The 16939-nt window shown below is 41.3% G+C and overlaps 1 protein-coding gene across 5 annotated transcripts; it reads right to left on the reverse strand.

The window, feature by feature from the left end:
* Positions 1-8: 8 nt before the first annotated feature.
* Positions 9-16392, reverse strand: LOC112559704 (carbohydrate sulfotransferase 15-like). 5 transcript variants are annotated; one of them, XM_025231042.1, is made up of 8 exons: positions 16266-16392; positions 5309-5676; positions 3044-3290; positions 2587-2715; positions 2153-2309; positions 1742-1898; positions 1346-1493; positions 9-749 (listed from the first exon to the last, which is right to left on the reverse strand). In XM_025231042.1, the coding sequence occupies exons 2-8, from the start codon at positions 5660-5662 to the stop codon at positions 562-564; spliced, it is 1380 nt and encodes a 459-aa protein (XP_025086827.1). In that variant the 5' UTR covers positions 5663-5676; positions 16266-16392; the 3' UTR covers positions 9-561. The 5 variants fall into 5 exon arrangements, with proteins under 5 accessions (XP_025086827.1, XP_025086822.1, XP_025086824.1 ...); XM_025231037.1 differs by lacking the exon at positions 16266-16392 and adding an exon at positions 12129-12269; XM_025231039.1 differs by lacking the exon at positions 16266-16392 and adding an exon at positions 9388-9527.
* Positions 16393-16939: the final 547 nt, after the last annotated feature.

Genomic DNA, 16939 nt, shown 5'->3' on the forward strand with positions numbered 1-16939 from the left:
TTAGAACGGATAGACATTGTAGATATTTTTTAAAAGCAATAACAGCATCAATGTCAAAACATAAGACTCATCTCAACCACACCAACTTCTATCACCTTCACCAGGCAATCATCTCATTTCACTATTATCTGTTATCACCACAATCTTCTAAGTAAGGCCACTGTTGTATATCACATATACAGCATTATGAATCAAATTAAAAATCAGAATTATTATATATATACACAAGCTGATAAAGTGAGTTCTATTAAACTGTGATGACTTAGTTTTAGACTCTGAGCACTAGTAAGGAGCATCGACAACGAGGCCGATGTATATAAATATTTATACACTAATGCAAATATGTTTCTGAGTAAAAGGAATCACTTGTAGTTAATGTCTTCGCTGACCGCCAAGTCCAGGCGAGGGAAAAAGGTTTGAAGATTGTTTATTGATGTTTGGGATTGTTTGCGGTGCAAGTAGTGAGGTCAGGTCAGAAAAATATTCCTTCAGGCACGGAAGAAATTATCACATAATGCAGTCTTTGGAAACATCTGTTGCAGGATTGTGAAGAGGTTTTTTCTAGACATCTTTCCATAAATACTTCTCATCCTTCAGCAGGGCCGCTAACTCGGCATTGCAGGGCTCCACGTACTTCCGCAAGAGAGCGCGAGTTTCCGGTAGCATGGCGCCTGCGCTGTCCTTCTCCTGTGTGTGGTGTGCGATCGGCAGCTCCACCATCTTCTTCATGGTCCGCTTGTCAGGGAGGGCTGCCACAGACAGGAACTGACAATGAACTGCGGCAGGAAATGACGGCTGCTTTCTAATACATGTTTGGGTCACGTGACAGGAAAGTGCATCCACTTTGTTAGTTAGAATTATGAGGGGGGAAATGGTAACGAAGGGGGAAGAAACCTCGAGAATCCCCCCCAGGGTCAGGAATGTGAACAGGGATCATACCTAGAGGGATGTTGATGTGTCATGTGACAGGATCTGAACACAGGACCTTGTGACCTAAGTTCCGCTGTGGCAAGTGAGTGTTTGGACCCCATTGCGCGAACTTCCGGTAACTAGAAACAAACTTCTACTTCCCTTGACTGCATGTACCGACACGCTTTGCACCATTGAACATGATTATTGGCTGAAGCAATGCGACTGACAGTCGAAACAAGGTGTCTGTAGTTGAGTAAATGAAAACGGCAATTAAAAAAAAAACAGGAAAAAGAAATGGACATTTTGATAAAAGGGATGAAGGAGTGGGCTCACTGTGTCCTCCTCTTTTGAGAAGAGCACATCCTGTCGAAATGGTCAGCAACAGGATGGTGATTAGTTAAAATTTTGATCAGAAAAAAACAGAAATACTTACGCAAATCCAAAAAACGGAAAACCTCCAGGAGAGAGGATTTTAAATTCTTAGAGTAGTCCTCAGTGCGCATGAAGAGGAAGTGTTTCCATGGAAACACAGCTAACCACTCCTTGATGAAGACAGCATAGCAGTTGAAATGCACATCAGCCTGCGAGACAATAATTGTGAAACTGGATCTTCTTGCTTAGGAATGCTCATCTGGCTATGAACTTACACATGGAAAAAGGTAGAAAGTGGAAAATATTAAAACAGCAGAACTTAGTGTGAATAATAACTTTGATAATGATGGTTTACTGAACACAATGGCGGAGACATTTTATGTTGCTGCGACGAAAGCGAGGCTTTGTTGCCAAGAGGAAGGAGAACAGGTAACGGAGGTGACGTTGATGTACTCACAGGTAAGTGCTCTATAACAGAGCCGTTAAAATAACATTCTCGCCGACTAGGGGCGTGAGCCAGGCAGTCGTCAAACATGGCGATGGCCTTCACAACCGCCAGGTGAAAGGACTCAGAGTTGTTTCCCATTTTGTGAAAGAGGTACGCCGTGTAAAGTCTATGGGAAAAAAAATAATAAAAAACAGGTTAACGGTTCGTCTTTGTGTCTCAAGTGAAGGTGGAGCAAGAAGAACAACACAGACTGGACGTAATGGGATTCTTAATCGGACGAATATTAACAAAAGTTTAATCGTTTAGTAAAGTTTTTCTATAACAATCACGGAGACATTGCAAACTTGGCCAAATGGAAAGATGCATCAGCAGCGGGATTATTATTTTTTTCTTTGGCCGAACTTCTTCAAAGATTTCTACCTTTCCACGGGGTCTCTCATGAGGACAATAAACTTGGGGTCACGGTACAGGTGGCGCATGAGGTGAGGGGTCATCACTTGTGGCTCTCTCAAGCCTCTGTTCTGGGGCAGGAGAATCCATCCTCGTAAATCCCACATGTCTAGAGGCGAGCCGTCCACTAACGAACACAAGTCTTATGTGAGTAAATATTGAATTTAAAGTGTGTGTGTGTGTACGTGCGTGCCATTAAAAAAATACGTTCCTTCTAATTCAGCATCCTGTACGTGAGCTTGATACAGAGACACAAAGAGAGACATAAAATATACACACAAAATATATTTTCAGAAGGGATAAAGGTCAGAATCCCTGACTACGATAGTCAAAACCTTCTGACAGGGAAAGCTGAGGAAATGCGAAATACCTGAGAGTAGAAGATGGTTGCCAGAGACACTTACACGTGACAAGCTGAGTCTTCTGTTTCACTGGCATAGTGTCGTTACTGAGGTAGTTGGCAATACTTTGGAAGCCGTTGATGTAGTCTATGAAAGGTTTTGAGGGGCCTTTATTCCACTTCCCCAAAAATCCTTCAAAAAGTAAAAGTCGTGGTTACACCCCGGGCTTCTGCTAAGGCTAAATTCTTTGGGGTCCCAGGGACCCCTGCTACAGATTTTTAAGGGGTTCCTGTTCTTCGCCCAAATTTGAATGGGACCCCATTGAGGAAAATGGAAGGGGTCCTCCGAACTTTTAATGCTTACTGTACGCAATTTTTTGCGTAAGCAGAAGCCCTGACACCATTGTGTCAAAGAATACATTTGTTAGGAACATAAGACATTCTGAAGCCAATTGCAACAATATTATATTACAGTAGAATAAAATCGACAAGTATTTTTACATACACGACAGCTCACCCACCATTTTTAAGCCACGCCCAGAAGAGCTGTTCCTTGCCAAAGTAGCCCACGTTTGGAACGATGTCTGGATGCTGAGCGATGCGCCAGTACAGGTCCGTGGTTCCAGACTTGGAGCAGCACAAGATGTGAAAATAAGGGAGACAACGCAGTTCTCGCGAGGGAAGGTCTAGCGGTTGTCCTCCTGTGGTGTTGGTGACGGTCTCCCACCAACAAGGGTTCTTAAAGTCGGGCTCGTAATTAGGCCGGGGCTAGACAAAAACCCCAAGCTATTTTTATACGAAACTTTTTTTTTTAATTTTTTTTTTTAACATTTATTTTCCATTAACACATTACATTACATGACAAAATCATCCAAATCATATTCCTTGAATTATAACGAGCATACATAACAATATCACAAACATTAAATAGTGCCAGGCATTTTTGCCCCCAACATTTTGTGCAGGACTCTGATTTAAAGTAATTTCAATATACTATCTAGTATCTAACAATTAAACTAGCTTTCTTTTTAACATATATAAACATTTATTTTTCTCCTTATTATTATTTGCACATTATTTTATTTATTTATTTTTGAATATATAAACATTTATTCTTCATTTACCTATTAATCATATGGCATATTCTATGTTTAAGCCATTCACTCCATTGCACTATACCATATATAACAATATAAAAGACATATAAGGTAGTGTATGTCAACATGTATGAAAGTCTAGTCACTGCTTAAGTTTTGGTCAACAAGTTGCATATAAGGTAGCCAAAGTTGTACAACTTTTTCTTCTTTCATTTCCAGGCGTGCATTAAAAATTTCAATTTTATATCTATATTGTAGTATCTGAATGAATGGTTGCAACTGAGGTGTGGTTTTTTTTGAATCTGCAAGCGTATATGTATAATTTAGCAAGTAGTAAAATTAAATCCAGTACATCATCTGTCTTAAAGTTATTACCGCATCCAAATAAAACCAGGTGTTCACTTAATATCATCCTTGTCATAATCCCACATTTGTTTGACACATAATTTTGAAAGTTTTGCCAGAAATCTTGAACACATTTACATTTCCAAAAAATATGTTGAATGTTTTCTTTTTCACATCTACAATAGTTACAAAGATCATCAATTTCTAGACCCATATTAAATAAAGCTATTTTTGTCCCCAGTATTCTATGCAAGACTCTGATTTGGAGCCATTTTAATTTAATATCTTTAATCTTGGCTACTTTCCTGAAGATAATGTGCCAATCTACATTTCTATTTAGTCTTGTATCCCATTTTGAGCAACAGTTAGGCACATGTGTATTAGTTACCATGTTATCATAATACAGTCTTGCACCTTTCTGTACAGATTGAATTACACTAAGAGTTTTATTTGTATCATAGGCAAGCGGTGATGGATCAGTTGCATTCTCTCTGTCTTGATGCATATATTCCTTTATGGCATCTATGCAACCATTATATGGCATCTATGCAACCATTTAGAGAGACAAAATTAATGTTTACATCATATATCCTTTTAACATCTTGACATGATAGAAAATTTCCTCTTTCATCCAGCAAGTGTTTAATTAAATATATCCCTTTGTCTACCCAACTTCTATACAGAAATGGTTTATTCCCAATCATAATTTTATTGTTACTGTTAGGCCGGGGCTAGATAAAAACCCCAAGCTATTTTTATACGAAACTTAAAACATAGTACAATACATTAAACATTCAAGTTTTATTGCTCAGGAGATAAATTATTAAATATGTTCTGTTGCGTGTCGCTGCATTGCACTTTGTAATATGAGTATGGCGTACAGAAAATAAACACTTAAATATCTCAGATGGGGAACACGAACCCTATTTCCGTTAATTACATTACACAGAGGTATAGAGTTATTAAGTCAACACGTGCTCCTGTTCTCTCGCCCTGTTGCTGTCGATCTGCATGTCCACAATGACCACCGACCCATGGGTGTGCCGTGGACAATCATATCGTCTGTCTGTGCGCTCGTATTAAATGTATTTGCACGTGCAGTCATCTGTACATTATTCATACATTGATTTATTGTGCGAGCAGAGGTTCAGCCTCATACATTGATGCAAAGACCTTGATAGGCTGTTGTGAACATCTGTTACATAAGGCATCAGTCTCTATCATTCAATTAACAAATGGTAACTCATTAACATTTTGCTGAAGAGCACACTTCGTTTTGGTTGTTGTTTTTACTCACCTATCACCCATCACGGAATATATTCACTGATTGTCAAAAAGGCTCACCATGCAGAAAAGGTCTTCTACTTCTCCTATGGTCTGGTTGCTTCCTACACAAACTTCGAGAGGACTTTTTGTTGGCCAGTCGTCTCCTGGGTGGCTTCCTCCTGCCACTGATCCGTTCTTGTCCCGATGGTCCGTGGACTCCCAGGTGTCATTTGTGTCGTTTGCTATCCACTGACTGAAGGCCTCCATCTGTCTTGCTGCCAGCTGCTTTGCATCTCTTATCCTCAGATACACCTGAGGCACAGAGTAAGCATAGAAGGACACTGTGGCCAGAGCCAGACAGATCAGCAGGACGAGGGAGATGGTGTCCGATCTGGTCCTGAATGTACTCGATAGGAAATGCGGGACTTGCATCCTGGGTGGACAGCCTGCACACACAACAGTCAGACACACTTTTGAGAACCCTAAACTTTCTTTATCTGCAGTATTTGTTTTTCATTTTTATACCTTGCTGCTGCTCTTACAAAATACATCAACATTTCCATAAGATTGGCAAATATCCATTGACACACTTTTGTCACCATAGGTCGCAGGACCATAGAAAAGGTAAAGACACCTTTCCAAAAGAAGTGACGATAGTCCAACCAATGGACACAGAAGCAGTAGAGGTATTCTTTATGGCAAAGTTTTTTGCAAGGACCATGAGCATCTATTGTACCCCCCTGTCCTCTCTCCCCTAATCCAGAAAGATGTCAGCCACCTCTTCGGCCTCGAACTACGATGCTTTAACCACTCAGCTGTTTGTTTGTTCAGGTAGTTTAAAGAAGGAGAACTTTGCCTCCATCTTTGATGTCTACTCCTGGAGGCTTTGTGTACAACTATCAGTGTGCTGTGGACTGTCTTCTGTGGACTGTCAACTTTTCTCTGTCGGTTTGTACTTTGTCCAAGGGCATTGATCTCACCTTTATGTAGACATTTTGTTTTCTAAGCGATTTTCTATAAGTATAAACTGTAGGTCGTATCGATGAAGACAAAAATCGGACTTTCAAGATGTAGGTAAAGTTTTAAGTTACAAGACAAATACAAAACATTTTTATTAATTATTTAGTTGTATTCGTGGCCCCATCTTCTTTGTACCTGATATATCACATACAATGCACTTTATTTCACTGTCATATAAATAAAAATATAATTGAATTAAATCTTGAAATTAAGTGGAGAGCTGCAGCAAACCGGAATTCGTCCACATAGTTAAATACAGTCGTCAGCTTTGTGTCGTCTTTTGACTGACCGACGATTGGTTTCATTGCATTTTACTGAGAGGACAACCCTTGGTTAACAAATTTTTTGTCTTCTTTAGTAATCGGCGTTTGAAACATTTTACAAACATGATTTGATGGCAACTGACCTGACTCATGCACAGAAATCTTACTCCTTCACTCTCCTCATCCACAGCGGGGATAGACAGATCAGACAGAACGAGTTTCAATAATGAACACGAAACAATCCTCAACTGTTGGACGATCCTGTTCATTTCTCCACACTGAGTTCGGTCAGTCACATTCTGGAAGCACCTAGTCGACACAAGAGTAAGTGTCTCTCCTTAAGCCCCATCCACTGTGTAATTCGTCATGCAAGGATTTTGCTCGGTCGACGGGGAGCCAGTGACTGAATTGACTTGTCTTATCGACAGATGACTTCAAGGCAACAGCTGCTGGGCTGGAGGGTAAAGGGGACTCGAACATGAAATGGGGGGAGTATTTATATACTGCATGGATCTTAAAGCCTAATATCTCCTTTGGTCTGTAAGTTAAATTGAATTCAGCGGTGTCCATTTAGGATCTTTCCTGCCTCGAACAGAAGCACATGGCAGAAAGCATACACCAGTGTACAAACTGGATATTTTTGGTTTGAATTGAACTTTGTCTAGATCGAATTCTCTTTGTTTCTTCAGAAAAGGAAAGTTTAAGAAAAACATTCATTGATTTGCGGGAATCTAGATCTTGGCAGGTGTGTGCCAAAGTACGATAACCTCCAAGCCGAGGTCTGACCCAAGGCTTCCATCCCCTTCCTCCTCCCCCAACACGACTTTGTGAAGAACCCTCGACAGTAAACATGTCGCCTCGTTCATGAGGTAAGGTTCTACTAAAAGCAAAGCAGACTGCTGAAAGTCAACAACAATATTTGTATAACCAAGACATCAGGAGCGGTGAGACAAACAGAGATATTTATAAAGCTGGTGGCAGGTGCCGCTAGCTGACTAAAATGATTACACTTTACAGCTGATGTCACTTTAGTTGATTGCTACGTGTTAACCAAACAGCTATTGATGTTAAGGTTTCCCCCTGCTTGCTAAGAAAAAAACCTGGAGTTACAATACAACAGTCATGAGCCGCACAACGCCTCAATAGTCCTCCAAGATGACATGTCTGTTGTTGAATGACAGGTTATAATAACAAACACAACAATCATAATAATTTCTATAGCGATTTCCAGAAGGAGCTGAATCCGCTTTGACATACACAGTCAGCTTTAGAAGCCTTCCCCTTGAAGCACAGAAATAATTATAATAATGGAAGGTGGTCTCAACAGCAAAAGAGTTCATTGTCCTGGTGGTGGAGCTCTCCTGTGTGGACATGAGTGTATTCAATGATCGCACAATGGCGACGTGGCTTGACGACAATTATTTCTGAGCTACTGTAGAGAAAACAATCAGTAGTAAAATACGAAGATTTCAGGGTTGTCTCAAAAGTGTGTCCAAGCGTATTAGTGTTTATTTAGTAGACGAATTTTAATATTTCTTGGCATGCTCCACATTTGAACAGAAGGAACGTTTCTCATCAGGATTCAATGCCAACACCCACAGACACTAACATACAATGCAATGTGCATTTCACAGAAAAAATTCTACATTAAAATTACAAAGATGCAACATGTTTTACGAGATGTATGGTTGTCTTACGTGTGTGTGTGTGTGAGTGTTGTTCACATATTTTAATTATTTATATTGCTTTTAATTACTTGTGCTTCAGTAGGATTAATTTTGTCAATTTACCAACATCAAGCGTTTGTGAATAAATAAACTGGCGATCTTCCAGCCAGGACTTGTGCACTTGACCCCGGGGTCACTTGCTGACGACATGTTCAGGGTGGAGGAGGAAGTGACAGGGAAGTAGGTCGGTGGGTGAGTGGGGTGGAGGACAGCCGACCAGTCACCTTGCATAAGCCGTCAGATCGTTCCTAGATACCTCCTGTGGCATTTTCATTGTCCTTGTAGCCCTTGCTGTTAGTGTTTAAGATATATCTGTACGTGTGTGTGTTTACAAATGCTTCCTTCTTTTTAGTTGCCATGCCTGTTAAGCAATAAATGGATAAAAATTTTATGTTAATCCTGTGTGCGCATTATCGTCGCCTTCTCTTTATATTCAGTGATTTCCACAATTTTCAAAAACAAATTCACATTTATCTTCATCAGGTTTCAACTGTATATCGCGATAAGTACACAGCACACCATCACACATACACAAACATCTTAGATATGGATGTCTAAAGGAGAATGCTGTTTCTTTGGTCTGAAAAGCTGTGTCCGATTTTATAGTATTTAAATAAAGAGTTGTATTGTTATTTCTTTTATTATTTTCAGCTTTACTTTTAATTTGCTCCTCTGGATTAATTTTTTCTGTATTGTTTCGTTCTTTGGTATAATGAACGCGCAGATATTTTCAATCTTCTTACAAGCGGGGATATCCGCTGACCGAGGAAGTCTGTCTCAAGTCCAGACACCCAGAAGTCAGAGAGGACGTTAGCTACAATCAAGTATATCTGAGCAAGCAGGCCTTTGATACAACCAGATGTGGATTTAACTTAGATGTGTGTTATCCCCAATGTTCCTGCATGCTACATCAACGGAAACTTTGCCTCGGGGAAGTGGGTTCGTTGGTGATTTTTAGGATTGACTTCTAATACCCACGACAAGATATTTATCAGGGGAGCCATATGTACGATAATCACATGTAAGTCGATGACAATTTCCACTACACCCCTCACGAGCTCTCCCCCGACCACAAGACCTAACAATGTGTGACTTTAAATACAGCAATAAAGATGTATTTAACATACAAAAAACTGTAAATACATACAGCAGGTGGCTCATCTAGACGGTGTCCCTGTACTTGCTATTCGTACTTCCAATGTTAATTCCACTATTTCTCTCTCAGTGAGGAGGAGCAGCACTCCAGTCGACAGTGACGACCCGCCAATGGCTTTCCCCTTTCATGCCCCCAGACTGTCTGTTCTCATATCCTCTCTCGATCCGCCAATCACGTCAGAGAGTGATCTCACTTCCGGTGACTCATATTCAACATTGTCCCGGTCCAGAGCCCGACAGTTGCTTGCTCACTCGACTTCACCGTTGTGCAGGAGGCAGTTGTACACTTCTGTAGATGAGCAATGTCACACTTAGCCACCCAACCAACACCACCTTGATGCAAAGTTACTTCCGACTTTACTTTGGGATGCGGGAAAAGATAACAGACCTTCCCTTCCCTTCGAGAACGAAGACGACTTCTGTCGGCTTTGGCGTCGACGTCGACATCCTGCAGGTGGTGAAGGTTCTAGTCGGGTAGTTATTTTTTCCACGAGGACAACAGGCAGTCCTGATGGTCTGTGTCACTAACTCATCCCTTGTGTCAAGGTTCTCTAACCCACAGTCCTTCCTCGCAAGTCTTGCCCTCTCGGTCTCGAAGAAAAGTTAAAATTAGCGTTGGAGAAAGCGGAAGTCGTTCGAATGCTGACCACGTGCTCCGTCCACTGACATCATGCAAGAAAAATGTCCTGCTGCTCTCGTTTCTCTGCTTTGCATATTCGCACAGATGACATTGGTCAATCTCACTTAGCATCCTTCATCAAATCAACAAGTAGCCAGCATGGACAAGAGGAAGTCTTAAAATCCCTTTACACACCGTAATGTATAAAGTTTAATTAATTATCAATATTCTAATCAATCTTCAAAAGGTTTCTCTTTGTCTTGGGCAGGGTTCGTACCCAGATGGTCCGAGGACTACACGAGAGATTTCATTACAGTAGTGGCACTACATTCCCTCAACACTTGAATATCTTAACCTGGAGTTGTATCAACTAAAAGTGCATATACCTCAGCTCTTTCTTGTTGGAGGTGGCCCACGTGATAGTGATATTGGCTAGAGTCGGGTACTGTCACTGACCGTCTCCATTTTCTAAAATTAACAGGTGAAACTACATCATGAAACAATGAGAGCAGGCTAATTTTTTTTGTAGATAATTTTGTACTCATCTCGACTGATGTTATACATATCAAAAAGGACCTTCGAAGGAAAAAAGTTCCCTTAAGGTTACTGACAACAAAGGAAATTCAGCCAAACGGCTGGTGCTCCGAGTGCATCCAATCGACATTCTCACGCCAGGGCCACTCTTCTTGATTATTTGCTTTTACTGTAAACAAGCGACAAGCTTATGTTTTTGTTATCTTTTCGAAGCATTGAGTTGCTCCAGCTGCTTGTAATACGAGTCACAGTCATGAAGAAGGACCTGCACATGCACAGCTTTGTCCTTTTCGCACCCGAATGGAGTGGAAGATACCCCTTGTGGTGTGTATTTGCTTGTGTCGGAGGATGATTTACATGATAAAGAAAGCCCGATAAACAAATTTTATGTTTCAGTTCCCTCTATTTTCTTTTCTGCGTTTTTTTCTTCCTTAAGATTTAGGATGTTTATCATGTGATGATATCTTTGCTTTCATCTGTTCGCACGAGTGCACACCTCACGAGAGAATGTAGGGTGGGGTAGTGTTGTAGGTGTGGCTCCTTTCTCGTAGTGTCGACTGTCAGTGTTTAGATAATTCCAGGTCCCACAAGTGTTTATATGGACCAGCCATGGCTGTGATTTTTTGTGTGATAAGATTGTTATTTGTCATACAGACATCACAGGACCGGACCTTCCAGTACACACTGTTCATTGAAGGAATAATTTAAAAAATAATGATGTTCCTTTACCTTACTACTTTGATTCATCTCTACATTCTTTTGTTTGTCTAGGTGAAGCCGTGTTGGTGTTTTTATTTTACATCGATTAGTGTCATCAGCTTAGTCTGATTGACTTTTTCATGGCAGCCTTGCCATTCTGAGCTCGTTATTCATGAAATAAGTTCACTCAGTCCGTTACTGTCAATCTGCTGACCGCAAACAAAGGTAAAGCTTTTTGTGAACTGTGTGTCTGCATGTCATTACAGGCTCAGGTCTTGGACTGTGCGCTTTGTTCACACCATCTGTTGATCACTACTTCCTTCCTCACATCCCACCACAGCGCATTCTACACTGTCCGCAGTCAGTGTGTAACAGGGCGTGTCCTCTCTCACACGCACTACCAAAAAAAAAAAAAAACCCAAAAAAACAAAAACAAAAACCAACACCACACGAACATCTATTCAAAGTAAAGTTGTAAATATTTTCTTGGTTTCTCTTCACTCTTCTTTTAAACAAACAAACAAGCCAACAAGGAAACAAACAAACAAACAAACAAACAAACAAACAAACAAACGAACAAACAAACAAGAAACAAACAAAACAAAACAAAACAAAACCGGCTGACCTACAGCAGAAGCACAAAGAAATATCAAGAAATATCAGACCTGATAAGTATCATATATATAATACGGAATAGTTATCTCTCCTAAGAACAAAATCCCATACAATTCGGGTTAAAGTCTCAAAGCGAGGGTCCAGAGATTTAGACCATGGCATAAATATCTTCGTTAACTTTATCTAAGGTCACCGCCTTGACCCCTCAACTCGGAACGACTGACTGACAGACTGGGCTTTGTCTTACATAAAGTCTGACTACTTACTGTGGTCACGTGTTTTGACGCCCATCCAGACAGATGATGGCGGTAATCAACTGTGGTTCAGATGATACACTACCTGCACGAAGGCCAGGACCCAGTCCTTATACTGAACTGTGTGGGGGAGGAGAGGAATGAGGGGTCGTAACCTCCAGGAGGGAAGAAAGCGCTCTGGTCTCCTATTCTCTGCTCGAACACAGGCAGGGTACATCCGGGTTACCGATAGGACATGGCCGCCTTGGCTAACGGACAGACGGGTACTGTGTGCTCAGCTGTAAGTGGTTGACGTTCCTAGGTGCGTCATAACTGTCGCCATTGTTTGTTTGCTCGGCGTCAACAAACCGGCTTTGATCTCAGGGGCATCGATGCACATCGCGGAGACTGAATAAAAAAATTATGCTACATTTGAGGAATACAGCATCATCTTATACTCCTTCACTGCTCAATATGTAAACTCAATAAACCGTTGGAATAAAGCCAATGTACGAAGCATAGAAAAAAAAAACCCAGAGGAGACCGCAGGCAAAGGTGGGGACAGAATGACAAATGTTCTCTTCAACAAAGATTGCCTGTTGCATAATGTGTGACAATATTATGTGTCCACCATCTGCTGAATCTTCACAAAAAAACTCAGTCGACGGCCTCAAGTGTCAACCGCACGATGGAAGCGAGTTCAAAGTACGCAGGTGTACAACAAACAAACAAGCAGCATATCTGGGACCCAGAACATGGGCAGAATGATTGTCTGACACAACAAAGTCAGTTTGAATTAAAAGAAATCTGTAACGGAAAGTAAAAGCCATTCCCCACCTTAGAGAACGTGAAGATGAAAAAGTAATGGCTGACACTGGCAACGACCCGAAGAATGATTGAAGAATGAATAATATGCTACATGAATCCTAGGGCTGGACACAAAAGCTCAGAAAAAAACTAAATCTTAGTTGGTGATGAACACACAGGCACAAACTCATTTTAAATACATTTACAACAAAGTACAACAAGAAACAGAACAAACAAACCTCCACTCTGTCCACAATGATTCCTTCGACAGTAAACATCGCGTGCGTGTGTGTGCGCATGTGTGTGGATGCGTGTGTTTACGTGTGTCTGTGGTGGGAGAGAGGGGTCAGGTGCAGGGTACATGTAAGCGAGCCCAGCTTATGTTTATTCATAACCTCGTGGGGCAATTACAACGATCTGTATTCCACATAACAATGCGACACACACTAAAGAAATGCACAGAATATAGACAACGAGCTGTGGTGTACTGAATGCCAAGAACTATGACAACAAATATATATATAGACTAGGTGCACATAAACAGGTAATTAAGCGTTCACCACGTAAACATTTAATTCTTATTTTCTTTATTCACTTTGAGATTGGTAATAATAATAATAATAAAATTTTTTATTAGGTTTGTTAAATGTATTTTTAGCGCTACCAAATGTCAACATGTAATAGTTTGCACCATACCGACAGAAATTGGGAACTAACTTACACCTGTTTTCTTTAAACTCTCATAAAATATATTAGTATTTATCTCTAATGAATTATCTCCCATTCAGACTGTATATTTACATACGCAATCACACCTCATTTAGTACAGATAGGTTGTTTATTGTTCTGAACTCAATAAAAGACATTTTTGGCTGCCAGGAAGACTAAAAATATTCTGCACAAGGAATTCTTAGACACAGGAAAGGTAGAACAGGGAGAGGGGATTGGGGTCGACCCTGAAGCTGACCCCCGAGAAAGGTGGGGTCTCGAACACGACCTAAAAAAAGATCAGGGACGACCTTTACCCTTTCTTCTGTTTTGAGAGGTCGTCACGATCGTCACCTTGTTGACTGCAACATGTTTTCTAACCTCAGACAGAGCGTTCCGCTCGAGAGACTGTGGCCGCAGACTGTGACAGGGTCACTGATCATGAACTGGTTGAGATCATGGGGCCATAGTGGGAGGTAGGGGTGAAACTACATTCCCCATGATAACATCCGTCAGACACGCTCAGATACGAACCCCGGCGTGGCACCACCCTGAGAAACACCCTCCATCCGCAAGGATTCCGATCGGTAGACGGTTCAATTCTTGTCAAGAACTGACGAGCAACAGGAGAACCGTGGACATGGACATCTGGAATGGCGAGGAAGAGCTGATGACAGAGAAGCCATCTTAAACTGTCCTGCGCACACCCGGACATACAGACAGACATCCTGCACTGGTTCAGATGATTAAAATGTTTTGGTATTGAAGTTATTAATGTGTTTTACAAGGGATGTTTTATTTGATAATTGCACTTGCAACCACAGTCCTGAGGACGCAACCCTTTGTTACGATGGCACGCGATCATTGGAGACTGTTGCTGGTGTTCAGTAGACGCCATTGTTGGGAAGCATCAGGTAAGAAATAATATTAATGAAGATAAAGCTCCATGTCCACTTTGTTAATGGTGTTGGGTAGAACAATCGCATGTCCTGTCAGGAGAATTTTCTCAGTCCCATGGGGCCAGCCATTGTGTACCTGCATGCAGGACCAGCAGACTGAGGCTGTCCCTTGTCTCGGTCTTGCGAGTCCTGAATGTTATAGAGTGCGAATGAATGCAGCTGTCTGAAACTTGAATGCAGCTGTCTGACACATGAATGCATGTCTGTTTGGCGGTAATGAATAAATTATGGCATTTTTTTTATATCGAGCTGCCACGAATTGTCCTCTGGGATAAATAAAGTGTTATTTATTTATGTGTCTGAAGTGTTGCTATGTGATAGTAAAGCACAGACTAGAGGGACATTCCATTCAAGAGGTAGCTTAGGCTAGGCAAGTAGAGGCTTCCAAAGAAATCTCCAGCATTCAGAGAGAAATTTTGTATGTGAGTTAACGGTTATGAAGAACGCGACCGTATCCCGAGCGCCGCTAGAAGTCAGTCACCGCCCGGCACAAAGGGCACTGACCGACCCCAAGCTGTTGACCTTTGCAGGCCAGGTGACAGCCAGCAGGTACGAACTTGTATTACTGGACTGCTGGCAGACGACTATTTTTTTTTTCCAGTTAACTACTAAAACGAGGCATGAGACGACAAAGCTTCCGGTTTAGTGACATTCTTTGTTACGGCTCGCCGAGACTAACAGCGGAGAACTTCGCAAGAGACTAAGCGTTGGTCTTGGCAGACAGATTCTTCGACCGATTCCTTTACTATTTCTTCATCTACTTCTTATTTTACTTTTTTTACGGCTCTCGTCTACTTTTCTACCACTTCTTCTTATTACTTCTTCTTCTTCTACTTCTTTTTCTTCTATTTATTCTTCCAAAATTTTCTTCTTTTCTTTCCGGTTATTCTTAATATCCACATATTTGTTGTTGTTGTTTTTTGGGGGGAAGGGGAAGGGGCAGGCAGGACTATCTGGTCTCGAATGCATGTCCGCGCACACGCACACACCATCACATTTGAATTTGTTTAAACACATGACACACACACATGTCCTCAAACACCAGGTCCTGTTGAAGACTGAACCCACGTAACCCACTCATTTGCTCACTCAGCTAGAACACCACACAAAACATAAAAAACAGTGTTAAATGCACTCCCATACTCTATTATTATCAAGATGTTGCCTGAAGAAACGACTAATGTTGTGGCACACAGCCCAGGCGTCTCTACCCTGGTGGACTGGGACAAGGAGGTGACACAGGGATGACACCGCGCTCCCAGTCTCGCTTGTCTTCGACATTATTGTGTAAAAACATTGCTTATCACAGCATGACCGTAATATAGCCGAATCCCTTAAGGACCCAGTAGGATGATCCAAATTTTACTTAGGTTCAGGTTGGTATAGTGACAAAATACAGTTTGTATACATGACGCACCTGTTGTTTATTCTGAATGGATAACTAAATACATTTTACCTACCCACCAGTTAGACTAAACGGGTGGTTATGACTATTTATTCCACAAAGATGGATTATAAATTATTTGACAATAATTTTGAAAATAAAAATATTGTGTGAAACGCATTACGAAGAAAATAAAAATAAATGTAAATAATTATATAGTCATCAAAAACGTTTGATTTATTGAGTTCACAGCAATTCGCAATAACTGTTGCAAGGAACAATCGGACATGAGGGAAAAATTGAGTGCCTTACCTTTGTCTCGGAATCAGAACAATGTGGATTCAATGTGGTTGCCTATTGTTCACCACCAGGCGCTCCACGTGTGTGAATACCGACCCTGTGTTCTCACTGGTATCATGGAGACACGGGACCGACCTCCAGCACCCAGGAGTGTCAATACCTCTTGAGCACTCAATGAGTGGCTATGAAAGTGTGGTGTGGACCAGTACACTCTATCCTGCTTACCAAGCTCCACTCACATGACCTCTTGTCCTGCCAAAGTCGACTTCTTGGTGTGCAGTCATCCGTGACGAGCTGTGCAGTGGGCATGATGTTGAAATGACCGACTGTCTCGTCTGCTGGTCCACCACAGATCTTTGTCAAAGAGAGGAGTACTGTGACTAAACTGTCTGAAAGTCAAATCCACGTTTTTACATCTTGAAATATCTATCTGGGATTTATTCGATCTTCGATTTAATATCTGTGATCGTCTGACCAGCCGGTGGTTTGTCTGTCCCTCACTCCTCCACCCTTCCCAGTGTGTATCCATCGAGTCAGCTGTCTACGCTGATTATTTTCTTTGTAAAAATTCCGATATTAGGGCTAAAATCGACCCCGTACCCCAGTCAGGACTTGTGACTGTGATCCACTGCCAACTTGTCATAATTTCAGCAGGTGTCAGACAATGATGTGAAGGACATTGTTGT

The sequence above is a fragment of the Pomacea canaliculata genome, linkage group LG3 (assembly GCF_003073045.1).
Source record: "Pomacea canaliculata isolate SZHN2017 linkage group LG3, ASM307304v1, whole genome shotgun sequence".
Taxonomy (NCBI): domain Eukaryota; kingdom Metazoa; phylum Mollusca; class Gastropoda; order Architaenioglossa; family Ampullariidae; genus Pomacea; species Pomacea canaliculata.

Coding starts and splice junctions, on each gene's coding strand:
- LOC112559704 (XM_025231037.1), bottom strand. CDS start 12,153: ATGGGCGTCAAAACACGTGACCACA. Junction 3,291..5,308: donor TAGAAGACCTTTTCTGCATG/GTGAGCCTTTTT, acceptor GTTTTTGTCTAG/CCCCGGCCTAATTACGAGCC. Junction 2,310..2,586: donor GAAGACTCAGCTTGTCACGT/GTAAGTGTCTCT, acceptor TGTGTTCGTTAG/TGGACGGCTCGCCTCTAGAC.